General features: G+C 43.1%; 1 protein-coding gene and 1 non-coding gene across 3 annotated transcripts in view; both read left to right on the top strand.

Moving 5' to 3' along the window:
• MYH7 (myosin heavy chain 7) overlaps positions 1-16,526 on the top strand; it is a 34,857-nt gene extending 18,331 nt beyond the window's left edge. Inside the window, exons 25-40 of one of the 2 annotated variants that reach the window (XM_001369320.3) lie at positions 546-691; positions 2,134-2,224; positions 3,332-3,721; positions 4,343-4,469; positions 5,210-5,328; positions 6,103-6,299; positions 7,255-7,438; positions 8,391-8,556; positions 8,788-8,912; positions 10,664-10,972; positions 11,698-11,901; positions 14,578-14,703; positions 14,805-15,080; positions 15,297-15,392; positions 15,591-15,725; positions 16,392-16,526. In XM_001369320.3, the coding sequence (XP_001369357.2) occupies positions 546-691; positions 2,134-2,224; positions 3,332-3,721; positions 4,343-4,469; positions 5,210-5,328; positions 6,103-6,299; positions 7,255-7,438; positions 8,391-8,556; positions 8,788-8,912; positions 10,664-10,972; positions 11,698-11,901; positions 14,578-14,703; positions 14,805-15,080; positions 15,297-15,392; positions 15,591-15,725; positions 16,392-16,409 (2,709 nt within the window). In that variant the 3' untranslated portion in view covers positions 16,410-16,526. Of the gene's footprint in view, positions 1-545; positions 692-2,133; positions 2,225-3,331; positions 3,722-4,342; positions 4,470-5,209; positions 5,329-6,102; positions 6,300-7,254; positions 7,439-8,390; positions 8,557-8,787; positions 8,913-10,663; positions 10,973-11,697; positions 11,902-14,577; positions 14,704-14,804; positions 15,081-15,296; positions 15,393-15,590; positions 15,726-16,388 lie in introns of both variants that reach the window. The other variant, XM_007479837.2, reaches the window with a different exon arrangement.
• MIR208B (microRNA mir-208b) lies at positions 6,449-6,505 on the top strand. The gene has a single exon (NR_127518.1). It is a non-coding gene; the product is annotated as a microRNA mir-208b (primary transcript).
• Positions 16,527-17,299: the final 773 nt, after the last annotated feature.

Below are 17,299 nucleotides of genomic sequence, written 5' to 3'. Positions count from 1 at the left end.
CATCTTAGTGTGACCTTTACAGGATGGTGGGTAGGGTAGGGGAGAAGAATCCTTCATTTTCATGATCATTCTCAGGAAAGAAAATGGGGAGAAAAGACTGGGAGAATAGTTCTTAGATCCTAGTCATTGACCTAATATCATCGGTGTTATCAGAGGTAGGTAAGGGATCTCCATTGCCACCCAAATTTGAGCCCATTTTTCCTGCCTTGTGCAGGAAGTTTGGGAGGCTTGATCCACTGGGAAGGGATTCAAGACTTTAACAATTGTGTGAGTTTCTTTTAAAAAAGGAATTCTTAGGGATCCTAAGATTTTACATGAAATCTAATCTTCACTGTCATGCCATATACATTTAGGATTCATTTCTAGATCTTTGGTGATATCTGTCCATTAGTTTTGACTAACATCTTTCTAAAACTGGATTTCTCTCAAGTCAATTTGTCTTGCCCTGTGTTTTCTCAATTCCTGAAGTGATTTAACTCTCAAAATTACCAGGGAGGAATCTCCCATCCCACCATAATTGTTGGTCATTTCTTCCTCTCTATCAGTTGGAGGGATCCCTGGAACAGGAGAAGAAGATTCGGATGGACCTGGAACGAGCAAAGCGGAAGCTAGAAGGTGACCTGAAACTGACTCAGGAGAGCATCATGGACCTGGAGAATGATAAGCAGCAGTTAGATGAGCGGTTGAAAAAGTATGCATCCTTGACCATATTTCCATCCCTTGCTTAGCTAAGAAGGACTATCTTGGCATTATGGCTCCTGGTCTCTACCCTTTTATGGGGGGAGAGGGGAGGGATCATCGATGAAGCCAATGTTTGTCCTTTAGTTATTCCTTGTTCTTCTGATATGGAAAGCCATATATCTTCTTCTAGTAATAAATCTCTTTGATTATATTTTTATATCACTTCTTGTGTACTAATTGTTCTGTGATATATTATAGCTTGCTTATGATCACCTATTAAATGTCTCTCTATTGCCCTCTGGGTGAGCCTCAGTTTCCATTTGTCAGAGATTATGGTATCCTAACTACCTAACATCACTAGAAAAAAAATGGATTTTGAGTAGCTGGGTTCTTTTATAAAAACAATATCTCAGAATTATATAGCACTTCAAAGTGTTATGCAGATGTCAAGAAGAATCATTATTCATATTAAAATTGTTGTGTAGAGCTATGAGTAAATTAATGAATAATCTACTAGATTATAAAATGAGCAATAAGGGGGAAGCAGGGGTGGCTCAGTGGATAGAGAGCCAGGTCTAGAGACAGAAGGTCCTGGGTTCAAATGTGACCTCAGACACTTCCTAGCTGGGTGACCCTGGGCAAGTCACTTAACCTCCATTGCCTAGCCCTTACTGCTTTTCTGCCTTAGAACCAATCTAAGGTAGAAGGTAAGGGCTTTAAAAAAATAATAAAATGAGCACTAAAGTATGTAGGGCAATTTTTTAAAAAAAATTAGGAAGCTGAGGCCAAAAAAATTAAATGACATCCAAGATCATAAAATCACAGAATATAGAGCTATAAAAGTAGAGATCAGCTAGATTATTTTCAATGATTCTTCTGGAAAGAACCTAGAGATAATTTAGCCTAGCCCTCATTATACAGTTGACGAAACTGAGGCAATCTCAAGGAATTTAAGTAATTTACTCTAGATTATATAGCTTCTTATTTTTCAGTCGTATTTGACTCTTTGAGATCCCAATTGAGGCTTTCTTGGCAAAGATACTGGAGTGGTTGCCTTCTCCAGCTCTTTTTACAAATGAGGAAACTGAAGTGAACAGTGTTAAGTGACTTGCCCAGGGTCACACAGCTATAAGTGTCTAAAGCCAGATTTGAACTCAGGATGATGAGTCTTCCTGACTTCAGACCTGGAACTCTAACCACTATGCAATCTAGCTGCCTATTATACAGCTAATTAATGACAGAAACTGAATTATAACCCAGATCTACTGACTCTATGATAGGGTCCAATTCTCAGTGTAGTAGAATTGTAATGTAAAAGATGTAGATGGTTGGGCTGCCTCTGTGGTAACTCCAGTCCTCCATGAAAGGTACCTGTCACCTCTCTATAAATAGTGAGTTCCTTTCAGGACACATGCCTTCTGTCTCTCATCCTCATACCTCCCTCTTCCACAGGAAGGACTTTGAACTAAATGCTCTCAATGCAAGAATTGAGGATGAGCAAGCTCTAGGCAGCCAACTGCAGAAGAAGCTCAAAGAACTACAGGTAAGGCCTAGGAACAAGGTGGATACACAAGTCATGAAGCAAGGACCTTTTGTCTAGTTCCTGGACTCCCCAGTCAGGACTTCCATGGCATCCATTGCTCAGATGATTAGGCCTTGTCAGGTAGGGTTCCATCATGAACCTGACAAGAAAAAAATGGAGATACACCAATAATTCCATGATTTGGGGCTCTCTTGGCTAAAAAGCAGGAACTGTCTCCTTCTGTTGAGCCCCAATGGGCACTGTCACTACAACGAGTTAGGCTGGGGTTGGTGGGGCAGGCCATCAGAAAATGGACATCCAACCTGACAGACAGGATTCTAATTTGCTTTAAAGTTCAATATTGTGGGAATCCAGTGGATGATAGGTCTAGAAAGGAACTTAGAGATCATATATCCCAAGTCTCTGACTTTTACAATTGGGGAAACTAAGGCTCAGGAAAGGTAAGTGATTTTCCAAAGACCATTCAGCTATTAAGTAACATATTTGAGATTTCAACTTGAGTTTACTGACTATAGATCCAACGGTCTTGCCATTAGACTGTGTTACTTACTCCTTTCCTGCTGAGGGCAGTACTATTGCCTAATATTACTAGAACATCTTTAGGGAATAGATTGAAGTCTACTCATCCTGCCAAGGCAATGGGAACAAGTGGACTGTATGTAACTCTTCCAAGTAACAGACATTCATATACTCATAACCTATCAGCTCCCTTCTTCCTCTATCTTTGATTCCTTGGCAAAGGAAGCCAAGAGATCACTCTGCATAACTTGTATTTACCAGAATTATAGTCATAAAGTTCTTTTCTTCCTTCCTTTTAATTCTCATCATGACAGACTCAGAATTCTAAAGCTGGAAGTCCTTTAGCAATCATGGAGTCCAATCCTAGCACCACTTATCTTATTTCTCTGCCTTCTCACTTGACCTTCATCACCTCTCATAGGACCAGAGATTTAAAACCTTCCAGCCCAACTGCCTCCTTTTGTGCTGTTTTTGCTGTTTATGCTGTTTTTTTAAAACACAACAAATTAGAACTTGGAATCTCACTTAGCAGTTCTGCAATGAAAGATTCTGCATCTTTGGGTAGCAATGTCTCTTCTCTTTCCCCAGGCTCGAATCGAAGAGCTGGAGGAAGAGCTGGAAGCAGAGAGGACAGCCCGGGCCAAGGTGGAGAAGCTACGCTCAGACTTATCCAGGGAACTGGAGGAGATTAGTGAGAGGCTGGAGGAGGCTGGAGGGGCCACTTCGGTCCAGATTGAGATGAACAAAAAGAGGGAGGCAGAGTTCCAGAAGATGAGGAGGGACCTGGAAGAGGCCACTCTGCAGCATGAAGCCACAGCAGCCGCCCTGCGCAAGAAGCATGCAGACAGTGTGGCTGAGCTGGGAGAGCAGATTGACAACCTGCAGAGGGTCAAGCAGAAGCTGGAGAAGGAGAAGAGTGAGTTCAAGCTAGAGCTGGATGATGTCACTTCCAACATGGAGCAAATCATCAAGGCCAAGGTGAGAGCTTTATAAAACACAAGTGTACTCTCTCTCAATTTCCTCCATCTATCTCTATCTATTCACCTCTTCTTCTTTGCTTCATCTCCTCTCTCTGGGAACCAATCTTGGCTTCCATTTCAAGTTCCCTGTATATCTTCTCATCTCTCTTGTTCTTTTCTTCTTTCTTTGATGATAAGCAGATAGGTGGCACAGTAAATACAGCACAGAACTTAGATGTAAGAAGATTTGAGTTCAGACTGTGCCTCAGACACTTACTAGTCTTAGGACTCTGAGCCATCACTTAAAGTCTGTCTTCCTGTTTCCTCATCTGCAAAATAAGGATAAAGATAACACCTTTCCCACTGGGTAGTTGTGACAATCAAATGAATTAACCTACAGAAAGTCCTTTTCAAACCTAAAAGTGTTAGCTAGTCTCTCTAGACTCTCTTCATTCATCTCTTCATTTTTTTCTACTCAACACCTTCTCTTTTCCCAACTGTTTCTTTTGTTCATTACCTCCTTTCCTTAGTCTCATTCACTTCACTTTCTTCAGCTTCTGTTCTCCTTTAATGCCCCATTTTACCAAATCTTTGCATCATGTCCCTCCCCTGTATTCTTCATCACTCTCCCCATTTTCAGGCTAATCTAGAGAAGATGTGCCGAACCCTAGAAGACCAAATGAATGAGCACCGTAGTAAAGCAGAGGAGACACAACGTTCTGTCAATGATCTCACCAGCCAGAGGGCCAAACTGCAGACAGAAAATGGTGAGGCTGGGCTAGGCTAATCTGAGATGCTCCATGAGGGATGAATCCTTCCTCAACATGAACGCTTTGGGGTCACCTCACTCCCTGAATCAGTCTCATTACGAAGTAGACCCACAAGATCACCAGCTCCTTCACCTTCACTCTCAGTCCCACCCCACACAGATGTACCACAGATCCCTGTTCCAAATCATTCCAGCGACCTAAGACTAAAGATCAGGACAGAGTTGTTGGTTTCCAATTCTTTGCCACTATAAAAAGAGCAGAGATAAATATTTTTGGACAAACAGGTCCTTTCCCTTTTTAAAAAAATCTCTTTAGGATACAGACCTATTAGTGATATTACTGGATCAAAGGATATGCATTGTTTTATAGCCCTTTGGGCATAGTTCCAAATTGCCCTCCAGAATGGTAGGATCAGTTCACAGCTTCACCAGCAATGCATTAGTGTCCCAATTTTTCTACATCCCCTCCAATATTTATTATTTTTCTTTACTGACATATTAGCTAATCTGATAGGTGTGAGATAGCACTCAAAGTTATTTTAATTTGCATTTCTCCAATCAAGAGGGGTTTAGAATATTTTATGTGATTATTGATAGCTTTTAAAAATTATTGATAGCTTTGATTTCTTTATATGAAAACTGCCTATTTGTATCTTTTGACCATTAAAACAGAGTTTTTGGATAGGAAAGAGGATTCCTGACGTTTAAGAGCTAAATATGTTCTCTGTGCTTCCCTAGGTGAGTTATCCCGACAGCTGGATGAGAAGGAGGCACTGATCTCCCAGCTGACCAGAGGCAAGCTTACCTACACACAGCAAATGGAAGATCTCAAGAGGCAGCTAGAGGAGGAGGTCAAGGTGAGCCTTGGACTTCTCATTCATTTTCAGTCCCCTATTCACTCTTCTGGTGGGGAAGAGAAATTAACAACTACCTCATCTCCCCCATCTCCCTCTCATAAGCCCCCAAATGAGACTACTATTTGCCTATTGCTTCTCTAGAGCTCCAAAAGCACTTTATCATAAGGGATGCTTGGTCCTTGTTTGGCCCATTCCAATAAGCCCTTAGTCCTCCCAGTGTTATTCACAAGGAAAAAGATAAAGCTTTGAACCCTTACCACTTACTATATGACCTTGGCCAAGTTTGGCCTCTGGGCCTTAGTTTCCTCATCTGCAAAATGGGAGCTCAGACTATGATCCTGAATGACCAAAAAGCTCCAGATCCTAGAGAGAGATAGCGTGGAGTAGTGGATAAACTGAACTTGGAGTCAGGAAGACCTAGGTTCAAAATGTACCTCAGATCCACCCCAGTTATCTGACCCTGGCAAGCTATTTAATGTCTCATTGCCTCAGTTTCCTCATCAGTAAAACAAGAGAGTTAAATTGAAGAGTCTTTAAGATCCCTTCCAGCTGTCAAGCTATGGTCCTATGATGTAGAGAAAGTCCTTGGTAGATACTTGTAGATTTGTTTGATGTTTTGCCTGGGGATGAACACAAAGGGTGGATGCAGAAGAAGCTAATAGCAAGGAAACTGATGGAAAAAACCCATCATGGGATGGAGCACAGGGTTGTCCTTACTGTTACACCAAAAGATGGTACACATAATCTCTTCCTCTTCTGCTCATGCACTCCCAGGCAAAGAATGCCCTGGCACATGCCTTGCAGTCAGCCCGCCATGACTGCGACCTCCTGAGAGAGCAATATGAGGAGGAGACTGAGGCCAAGGCTGAGCTCCAGCGGGTCCTGTCCAAGGCCAACTCAGAGGTGGCACAATGGAGGACCAAATATGAGACAGACGCCATCCAGAGGACTGAAGAGCTGGAGGAGGCCAAGTGAGTCTTTGGGGCTTCCCCAATCCCCTCTATCACTAAATAGAACATAAGTAAGGCTCAGGGCTCAGGGGCCAGACCTCTCTTCAAAAAACAATTTGGGGATGGGAGACAAACCCCTTCCCCCACTCCTGCATCTTCTCCTCTCAGGGAAGCTTTTTGCTCGGGTTATGTTTTGGATCTGAATATAAGACGAACAAAAGGTTTGTCTGTGTGCAGAGAGTTACAGCATGTGGCAGGGCATTAAGGCCCTGGGAAGAGCTGCTCAGCAGGTATATGAACTCAACACAGGAACTGTACTTTTCCATCCTAAGTTTGATCTAGAACTTTACACCAGGTCATAAAGACATTTTTTTTTTTAGTAGGATATTGGTGGTTTCATTTCTTAAGTCAATGTTATGAAGATTTTGCATGAATTTTATGTGCTCTAAAATGTGCTTGTACCTGTATTTAGATTGTCTGCTCTTGGGAGTGGCTGGGTAGCTCAGTGGATTGAGAGCCAAGCCTACAGACAGGAGGTCCTAGGTTCAAATCTGGCCTCAGACACTTCCCAGCTGTGTGACCCTGGGCAAGTCACTTGACCCCCCATTGCCTAGCCCTTACCACTCTTCTGCCTTGGAGCCAATACACAGTATTGACTCCAAGAAGGAAGGTAAGGGTTTAAAAAAAAGATCTAGAACCTATGTTCTAGATCTCTAGTGCTGTTCTCCTGTTCTAGTTACTATGTCATTTGCATGTTATCTAGATCATTCTGATGCCTGGCCTAAGACTTGTTCTTGAGTCCCTTCTGTTTGTGTTTTGTCTAGATCATTCTGGTACCTAGCCTTAGGCTGTTCTAGATTTTTCTAGCATGGTTCTAGATTAATTAAATGGCCTTGTAGGCCATAGGAGTGCCCAGGAATCATTTTCCAGAAGGTTCATGCTGCTCCCCTTTGCCTCCCACCTCTGCCCTGGGCAGGAAGAAGTTGGCCCAGAGGCTGCAAGATGCAGAGGAGGCTGTGGAGGCTGTGAATGCCAAATGCTCATCTCTAGAAAAGACCAAACACCGACTACAGAATGAAATCGAAGACCTGATGGTAGATGTGGAAAGGTCCAATGCTGCTGCTGCTGCTCTGGACAAGAAACAGAGGAACTTTGACAAGGTGAGGATGGGATGGAGAGGGACTGCAACAAGGTCAGAGGGTTCATCCAGGCATTGCTTTAGAGTCTGAAGGACGTCAGGACATTTATGACAACATCTTCATCTTACAGATGAGGAAATTAACTCACTCAGGGTCATGCAGATATCAAATGGCAAACCCAGGGTCCAACTCCAGGGCCCCATTGTGCCAAATTCAATCCTTCTTTTTTGGACCATGCTATAGATGAGAAAGGAAAGAAAAACAGGGGATGGAATCTCCATAATGGGGCTAGAGTGAGCAGAAAGAGAAAACTAGACAGGAGTAAGAGGAACCAAGGAGACTATCTAGAAACTGAGTAATGCCCAGAGGGAAGATCCAGGTAAGAGAGACTTAGGGATAGGAAGCCAAGGGGATGAGGAGATCAGAGGCTAAAAGTGTCCAGGAACATAAGGGCAAGGAAAGTGGAAGGATGTAGAAGGACAAATGGGTTGGGGTGAATATAGAAAGAGGCCTCAGGAATAGGGCTAAGGAGAGTGCAGTCTGGAAACTTTGTGGAGTGATCTGGTTCCCAACCTTGGCCCTAGAAGAGAATCAGAGGAACTTGGACAAGGTATGAAGAAAGGGAATAAGAAAATAAAGATGAGGAAGAAGGTTAATTAAAGATAGAAGGAATCAAAGTAGAGAGATGGAAGAGAGGAAGAAAGAAGAAAGGACAAGAAGGAAACGGAATATGGTATAAGAATCAGGTGGAAAGGAAAGATAGCTCTAAAGGGGGAATAGAAGAGAATGATTTATAGTAAAAAGGCTAGGAAAAACTCTCCTGGGGATGAAGGAGACTGTGTTATGGAAAGAAATACAAGCCAAAAGTCATGGAGTCTCTTGCCCAAAATGCTTGGGATAGAGCTGATAGAACAGCAGAAAGCCAGCCCTGGGAACTTGTCAAGTGACTTGGTCCCCATTCTTGGCTCTATAGATCCTTTCCGAGTGGAAGCAGAAATATGAGGAATCTCAGTCAGAGCTGGAGTCATCTCAGAAGGAGGCTCGTTCCCTCAGCACTGAACTCTTCAAGCTAAAGAATGCCTATGAGGAATCCCTGGAGCATCTGGAAACCTTCAAGAGGGAAAATAAGAACCTCCAGGGTGAGTTGGGGAGAAAATAAAGGAAGAAGGGAGCAGCAGATTTGGTGGTGAACTAACTGACCCTGTGAACTAGTATCCCTCCTCCCTGCTTACTCAACTGATAGATCAGGAAGGAAATGACAACATGGTGGCCATGGCTTTCCCAGGGAATCTTGATGATTCCTGAAGCCAAAGACTCCCTCCCCTGTAGGATCATCTCAGTGACTCCATCCCAATAACTTTGACCCACAGAGGAGATCTCAGACCTGACAGAACAGTTGGGCTCCAGTGGGAAGAGTATCCATGAGCTGGAAAAGATCCGGAAACAGCTGGAGGCAGAGAAGTTGGAACTGCAGTCAGCCCTGGAGGAAGCAGAGGTGAGAGAGGCCAGGGCCCCCCTTTATCTGTCTACTCTTTGTATCCTATCTTCCTCCCCAAGAAAGTCATCCACAGTCTCTCCGACCTGTATATTTCTACATGTCTATGTTTCAGATTCCATCCACCTACCAGTTTTCACCTCATCTTTTCAGTATTTCCCAGATCTTAGGCTCATAGATTCTGAGCTTGAAAAGACTTTAAAAGTCATCTAGTCCAGCTCTTTCCTTTGACAAATAAGGAAACAAATAGCTCTCCCTAGGACAATCCAGATAGCACGTAATAAAGCTGAGATTCAAACCCAGCAACTCTGAATCCAAATCTTTCCCTTGAATCATGTTGTTCCTTAATCCTGTTGGATTCTTAGCAGCCCCTTTCTCTTCACTCTGTTATCTTTATATGACTCTCATTTTACTCATCTTACTTTATGTTATTCTTTTTTTTTAATCCTTACCCTCTAGGGTAGAATCTAAAATCAATGCTATGTATTGGTTCCAAGGCAGAAGAGTGGTAAGGGCTAGGCAATGGGGGTTAAATGGCTTGTCCAGGGTAACACAGCTAGGAAGTGTCTGAGGCCACATTTAAACCTTGTATTATTTCCCTCTTACACAACCTAGGACCTCCCATCTCTAGACCTGGCTCTCAATCCACTGAGCTATGCAGCTGCCCTCCTTATATTACTGTTATATTACTTTATATTATTCTTCATATACTACTCATACATATCATATCATATGTCATTCATTACTTTACATTGCTCTATGGACTCTTAAATTACTTAAATTGCTTTATATTATAATAGATATTATTATACTCTTTATGTACTTGTATTATTTATGTTACTCTTTATATAGTCACGCTACTCATTATATTACTTTATTACTTTATATTGCTCTATATACTCTTGCATTATATTACTTTATATTATATATTACTTATATTCCTTTTTATGCACTCATATTGCTTATGTTATTTGTTACTTATATTTATATTACTCTTTATAGAGTCACACTACTCAGTATTTATATTACTTTATATTGCTCTATATGCTCTTATATTACTTTATACTATATTATATATTATTACTTATATTACTTTTTATATAGTCACATACTCATATTACACTATTTATATGACTTTATATTTCTCAACATCCTCATATTATTTAATGTAATATTACATATTACTTCTATTCCTTTATATTACTCTTTATGCACTTCTATTACTTTTGATTACTCTTTCCGCATTCATATTACTTATAATCCCTTTCTGTACTCACATTGCTTATATTAGATTGCTTGCATATGACTTCGATGACCTCTCCTCTTGCCTTGGGTTTTCTTCCTCTGTATCATCTCCATGTCTCATTCCCTTATTCCCTTTTTCTTGTTTGACTCAATCTGGGATTTCACTGGAATAGGGAGTTCCTCAAGGAGGAATCGATGGAGATCTAGCAGTCTTCCATGTGGAACGCCACTTCTTCAGCAGTATGTCGTCTCAGAGGGCTAATTGCCTGGGGCAAGTGATTTTCTCAGGCTCCCTCCTCAATGTGCACAGGAACTGGTGCTTGAGCCCTGATGGTTTGTCTTGGTCCGCCTCTGCTTTCATTGTGCCTCTCTGCCACAGTCTCCCCTTATGCTTCCCTCCTCCCTCCTTCTCGACCCCACTCAGCATCTCTAACTGGTTGCACCCCTCTCCCTCTGCGTGTGTACCCCAAACACCACTCACTCTTAGCTCTTCTCCATTCTTCCAGGCCTCTTTGGAGCACGAGGAGGGGAAGATCCTTCGGGCCCAGCTGGAGTTCAATCAGATCAAGGCAGAGATTGAACGGAAGTTGGCAGAGAAGGATGAGGAGATGGAACAGGCCAAGCGCAACCACCTTCGAGTGGTGGACTCCCTGCAGACCTCCCTGGATGCTGAGACCCGAAGCCGGAATGAGGCCCTTCGGGTGAAGAAGAAGATGGAGGGAGACCTCAACGAGATGGAGATCCAGCTCAGCCATGCTAATCGCATAGCTGCAGAGGCCCAGAAGCAAGTCAAGACCCTACAAGGCTTGCTCAAAGTAGGTCCGCTTTCTCAGATCCAGAGGCATTTCCCCCTCTACCATCTTGGAAATGATTTAAATATCTTGACAACTGTTTAGTGGTTCAGCAAAAAGAATAATGGATTTGGAGAGAGAGGAACCAGATTTAAATCCTGTCTCTGTTAGCCAGAGCAAGTTCCTTAGCATCTCCAGGCCTCAATTTCCCCATCTGTAAAATGAAGGGGTTAGACTAGATTAAAAACATAATAATAATAGTTAACATCTATATAATGCCTAACATGTAAGACACTGGGCTAAATGCTTTACAAATATTCCTTATTTGATCCTCACAATAACCATGGGAGGTAGATGCTATTATTTGCATTTTACAATCGAGGAAACTGAGGTAAACAGAGGTTAAGTAACTTGCCTGAGGTCATACAACTCATAAGCGTCTGAGGTCAGATGAGAACTCAGGTCTTCCTGACTCCAGGCCCAGGACTCTCACCGCTAGCTGTCCGACGTGGCTTCTAAGATCTCTATTAGATCTAAATCTGTGACCCTGTATTGGGAACAAGTTCTGGTACATGCCCTAGAACCATGGTGCCGGGGCTAGCAATCAAAGGTCATGGCAGAGGTATTGGCCATGAGTGAGGGAATGGGAACCCCAGACTTTTTAGCTCATCATGGATCTTCTAGATGCCACCCACTCAGCGGACACCACGGCCATGATGCTATCTAACATCCATTTCCCTCATTCTCAGGACACCCAGATCCAACTGGACGACGCGGTCCGGGCTAACGATGACCTGAAGGAGAACATCGCCATCGTGGAACGCCGCAACAACCTGCTCCAGGCAGAACTTGAGGAGCTACGAGCTGTGGTGGAGCAGACCGAGAGGGCCCGGAAACTGGCTGAGCAGGAACTCATTGAGACTAGCGAGCGGGTGCAGCTGCTCCACTCCCAGGTGAGAAGGGACCATGCAGAACTCCACTGGTCATCGGACCAAGAGTGCACTAATAAATGTTTAGCAACCTGCTCTCTGAAAAGTGGCCTGCTTTTAGGTTTAATCTGCATTATTAACATTTTCTCCATTACTTTCTTCAGTCTATAAATAAATAAAATAATAAATCAATCCCTGTTTGCAGTTTGCTGGCCTTTGAGGTATAGACACTGAGACCATTTATTAATTTAGTTTTAAACCCTTACTTTCTATCTTAGTAATAATTTCAAAACAAAAAGGGCTAGGCAAATAAGGTTAAGTGGCTTGCTCAGGAGCACTCAGCTAGGAAATGTCTGAGGTCATATTTTGAACCAGGACCTTTGGGCCTGACTCTCTATCCACTAAGCCACCCTGCTTTATTTAACACCACCTTTATTTAAGCCTTTATTAAGTGGCTTTATTTAAGCCACCCTCATACTTTATTTAACAATTGGCTCTCCAGCAATGCCTGAACTGGCTTCAGCTCACCCATACTTATACCTTTCAACAATACCACCAGAGAAAGTGGTCTGGAACAAAACCATTTGTTGGGTGTTGTCTCTGAGTAGAGTATACAAGACAAAGTTACAGAACTTTAGAGTTGGAAGGGACTTCAGTGGGCATCTACTCGGAAAAAAAGAATCCTACCATAATATACCCAATATGGGGTCATCCAGCTGGTGCTTTGAGACCTCCAATGAAAAGGAGCCATGGGAAGCAGGCCTTCTCATGGATTGAATGGCTTGCTCTAATCTTTAAGTAGTTGTTTCTGACATGAAAACTAAATTTGTTGTTTGTATGTTTTTTTCACTTCAAGCCCCAGTTTCCTAGTCTATAAAATGAAGGAATTAGGATAAATGCCTTCAGAACTAGACCCTGTGATCCTTTGATCATATATCTGATTAGGCAGGATTATTCAACTAGGGCATTTTGTTTATAAAGGTAGCATGGGGGTGATGGAAAGAGGAACAAACTTGGAATTGGGAAAACAGGATCTGAATCCTACCTCAGATATTTGTTAGCTGTGTGACCATTGACAAGTTCCTTAACTTCTGAGATCCTCAGTTTTCTCATCCATAAAAATGGGAATAATATTCTTGAGCCCACAGGACTAGATTGAGAACCTTATTTTGTAAACCTTAAAGTACTTCATAAATAACTATAAAAATTACTAATGTCTTTTTAGATGAAGGAATAGTACTTAGTTCATAGCTGGGAGTAAACCACTCTTGCTCAGTAGCATCTGACTCCTTGTGACTCTATGGACCATTTTATTCATGGAGTTTTCTTGCATTTTCTTTCTTTCTTTCTTTCTTTCTTTCTTTCTTTCTTTCTTTCTTTCTTTCTTTCTTTCTTTCTTTCTTTCTTTCTTTCTTTCTTTCTTTCTTTCTTTCTTTCTTTCTTTCTTCCTTCCTTCCTTTCTTCCTTTCTTCTTCCTTCCTTCCTTCCTTCCTTCCTTCCTTCCTTCCTTCCTTCCTTCCTTCCTTCCTTCCTTCCTTCCTTCCTTCCTTCCTTCCTTCCTTCCTTCCTTCCTTCCTCCTCTCTCTTTTTCTTCCTCCTTCCATCTTTCCTTCTTTCCTTCCTTCTTTCTCTCTCTCTTCCTTTCTTCCTTCCTTCCTTCCTTCCTTCCTTCCTTCCTTCCTTCCTTCCTTCCTTCCTTCCTTCCTTCCTTCCTTCCTTCCTTCCTTCCTCCTTTCATTCCTCCCTTCCTCCCTCCCTTCCTTCTCTCTTTCTCTTTCTTTCTTTTCCTTCCTTCCTTTCTTTCTTCCTTTCTTCCTTCCTTCCTTTCTTTCTTCCTTCCTCCTCTCTTTTTCTTCCTTCCTTCCTTCCTTCCTTCCTTCCTTCCTTCCTTCCTTCCTTCCTTCCTTCCTTCCTTCCTTCCTTCCTTCCTTCCTTCCTTCCTTCCTTCCTTCCTTCCTTCCTTCTTTCCTTCCTTCCTTCCTTCCTTCCTTCCTTCCTTCCTTCCTTCCTTCCTTCCTTCCTTCCTTCCTTCCTTCCTTCCTTCCTTCCTTCCTTTCTTTCTTTCTTTCTTTCTTTCTTTCTTTCTTCCTTCCTTCTTTCTTTCTTTCTTTCTTTCCTTTCTTTCTTTCTTTCTTTCTTTCTTTCTTTCTTTCTTTCTTTCTTTCTTTCTTTCTTTCTTTCTTTCTTTCTTTCTTTCTTTCTTTCTTTCTTTCTTTCTTTCTTTCTTTCTTTCTTTCTTTCTTTCTTTCTTTCTTTCTTTCTTTCTTTCTTTCTTTCTTTCTGTTTTAATACATTTCCACGTGAGTTATCTGAAGTTATATGATCCAAATTGTCTCTGCCCCTCCTTCCCTCCTAGAGCTGTTAAGCAATTCAATATGGGTTATACGTGCATTATCCCACAAAATATATTTCCATATTGTTCATTTTTGTAGTGGACAATCTTAAAAAACCGAGACCTGTTCATGGGGGTTTCTTTGCAAAGATATTGGAGTAGTTTGTCATTTCCTTCTCCAATGGATTAAAGCAAACAGAGGTTAAGTGACTTGCCCAGGGTCTCTAGCTGAGGCTGGATTTGAACTCAGATCTTCCTGACTCCAGCCCCAGGGCTCTAACCACTGAGCTGCCAAGCTGCCTTCAACCTTGGACAGCGCCAATCCAGTGAATCATGAATTTTCTTTGTGTTTTTTTCTTCCCATTTAGAACACCAGCCTAATTAACCAGAAGAAGAAGATGGATGCTGACCTGTCTCAGCTTCAGACAGAAGTAGAGGAGGCCGTGCAAGAGTGTAGGAATGCTGAGGAAAAGGCCAAGAAGGCCATCACTGATGTGAGTCGGATGCCCACTATATAATACTCCAGGCCAAGTGCCATGGCCATTGATGGACCTAGGCCTAAAGGAGGCTCTCTCCCTCTCTCCCCAAACTTCAGGCTGCCATGATGGCTGAGGAGCTGAAAAAGGAGCAAGACACCAGTGCCCACCTGGAGAGGATGAAGAAGAACATGGAGCAGACCATCAAGGACCTGCAGCACCGGCTGGATGAGGCTGAGCAGATCGCCCTCAAGGGTGGCAAAAAGCAGCTTCAGAAGCTCGAAGCCCGAGTTCGGGAGCTGGAGAATGAGCTCGAGTCAGAGCAGAAACGGAATGCCGAGTCAGTCAAGGGCATGAGGAAGTGTGAGAGGCGCATCAAGGAGCTCACCTACCAGGTGAGCCAAAGCCCAGAACCTTGTCTTTTTCACTGGAAAACCCCCAACTCATGTCTCCTACTCCTCTCTGCTCCTTTTGAGATGATGGTGGTAGTGAGTGAAAAGCAGAAAATAGTGGCTCCCAGTTGAGGATTAAGTAAAAGAATAATAAAGACATTACAGAAAGAGGTCAGTGGGCTCTCCAGTGACTTCTTCTTCATCCCTGTTCCCTGGCAGACAGAGGAAGACAGGAAGAACCTGCTTCGGCTACAGGATCTGGTAGACAAGCTACAACTGAAGGTCAAGGCTTATAAGCGACAGGCTGAGGAAGCGGTGAGTGTCCACTTCATGGGAGTTGGGAAGCCTGGACAGTGGATATAGGCAATAGGAGTCTTCACGGGGGAAGCCTAATCGGCACCCCAAATAGAAAAGGAGCTGTTGGTCCCCCAGCCTGAAGATGCCTAGGGAACTCCTTCTATCTTACCTCACCCCCACTCACTTCCTCCTTTTCTTTTCCCTGCCTTGCCACAGGAGGAACAGGCCAATACCAACCTGTCCAAGTTCCGGAAGGTCCAGCATGAGCTTGATGAGGCCGAGGAACGAGCTGACATTGCTGAGTCTCAGGTCAACAAGCTTCGAGCCAAAAGCCGTGACATTGGTGCCAAGGTGAGCCCCTCTTGTGGAGGGTATCCCCAATTGCTAGATATTATTCCCAATTGCTAGACAATGATGCCCCATACTCACTGTAGCAATCACACCTGCTCTAGATACCACTGCTTCCCTCCAGGAGCATCACTCTATCAGACATCCCAAACACAGTTGCCCCACAAATGTTGGGTTCCCCATCCTCCGGGCTTCTCAAACACTGGGCTCCATAGCCCAGCAGACTGAGATTCTCTTTTTAGAATCTAATCACCACTAACTAAACCAGCTATGTCACCTTTAGTAGGTCATTTTTATGATTCAGCCTCAGTTTCCATTCTGTAAAATGAGAGGGTTTATCTAAAAGATTTTTCAAGTCTAGCTCTAAAATTCCAAGATTCTATGAATCTCATACCCAGGCTTATCGTGAGCCATAAGGCTAAATCCATTCCAATCCTGGAGATCCTTAGACCTCTGCCATATATCCCCATGATCCAAACCTTGGAGAACTTTTGCATTGATTCCCAAGACTCCCATACAACTATGCCTGTCAATCAGCTCCATAGCTATGCTTTCCCCAGAATGCACTGGGAGGTTCCATCAAATCCCAGAACCAGACTGTTCCCTAAGAATCCAGGTCCCTGACTCCCTTCCTTCAGAACTGACTCGGATTTTGTTTCCTTCCAGAAGGGGTTGAATGAGGAGTAGCCAGGCCATAATGTTCTACACTGACCTACAGGTGACTACAGGCCCTCTCAACTCCATGGTCCCTTATACATTAGGCCTTGCCTAGGAAGAAGAATAAAAAATTCTCCTAAAAGTTGAGACACTGGTTCCTGCCTTTTTTTCTGCGCCACCTTGCCCTAACAGAGAATGGGAGGAGATGGGCTGCATTATTAGGAAGGAAAAGCTTTGGGGGTATGAGTTAGGCAAGGTAGCTATGAGCAAGCTTATGTCTTCACATACCTCTGGGAAAATGTCCACTCAACTAGCTCCTTTCTCCCTATACTTTGGGATCAGGCAAGATGTCCAGGGATTGGATTCCTCTCTCTATCCCACGGAGAAGAACAACATGGAATAAGAAGTATCATGAAATAGTGGGGAAAGGACTGACTGGATTCATAGTCCCTAGGTTCAAGTCCCTCCCCTAATACCTAAAAGTGGTGTGGTCTTGAGAAAAGTCACCTCAATTTTCTGGGTCTCAATTTCCTCATCTATTGAAAAACAGCCTCTGAGTCTTTTCTAGCTCATGATCTATGATCCCATGAATAGACCCAAGAATTCTCTTGGTGTTCCCCTCTAACTGAAGATAGGACCCATTCTAGAGCCCAGAGTTGGGGCTGCTTGAGAATGTAGCCCCCTAAGAAAAGTCTGGCCAACATATAAGGTCACCCTGGCTCCAGGTCCAGTCCAGAATGGCACTGTATCTCTTGCTTGGAACCTGGGCCATTCATATCGACCTATTAACATATCCCATGATCAGATTCAAAGATCTAGAGAAAACAGCCATCTGTCCATTTTTGGTCAGATAGGAGACAGTCTCTCATCCATTGCTCTGGTTCACTCCCAGTGACATTGGAAAGCCATCAGCCCTCTAC

The sequence above is a fragment of the Monodelphis domestica genome, chromosome 1 (assembly GCF_027887165.1).
Source record: "Monodelphis domestica isolate mMonDom1 chromosome 1, mMonDom1.pri, whole genome shotgun sequence".
Classification (NCBI taxonomy): domain Eukaryota; kingdom Metazoa; phylum Chordata; class Mammalia; order Didelphimorphia; family Didelphidae; genus Monodelphis; species Monodelphis domestica.
Note: the sequence above shows the minus strand (reverse complement) of the source record. Positions and strands in the feature narration are given on the sequence as shown.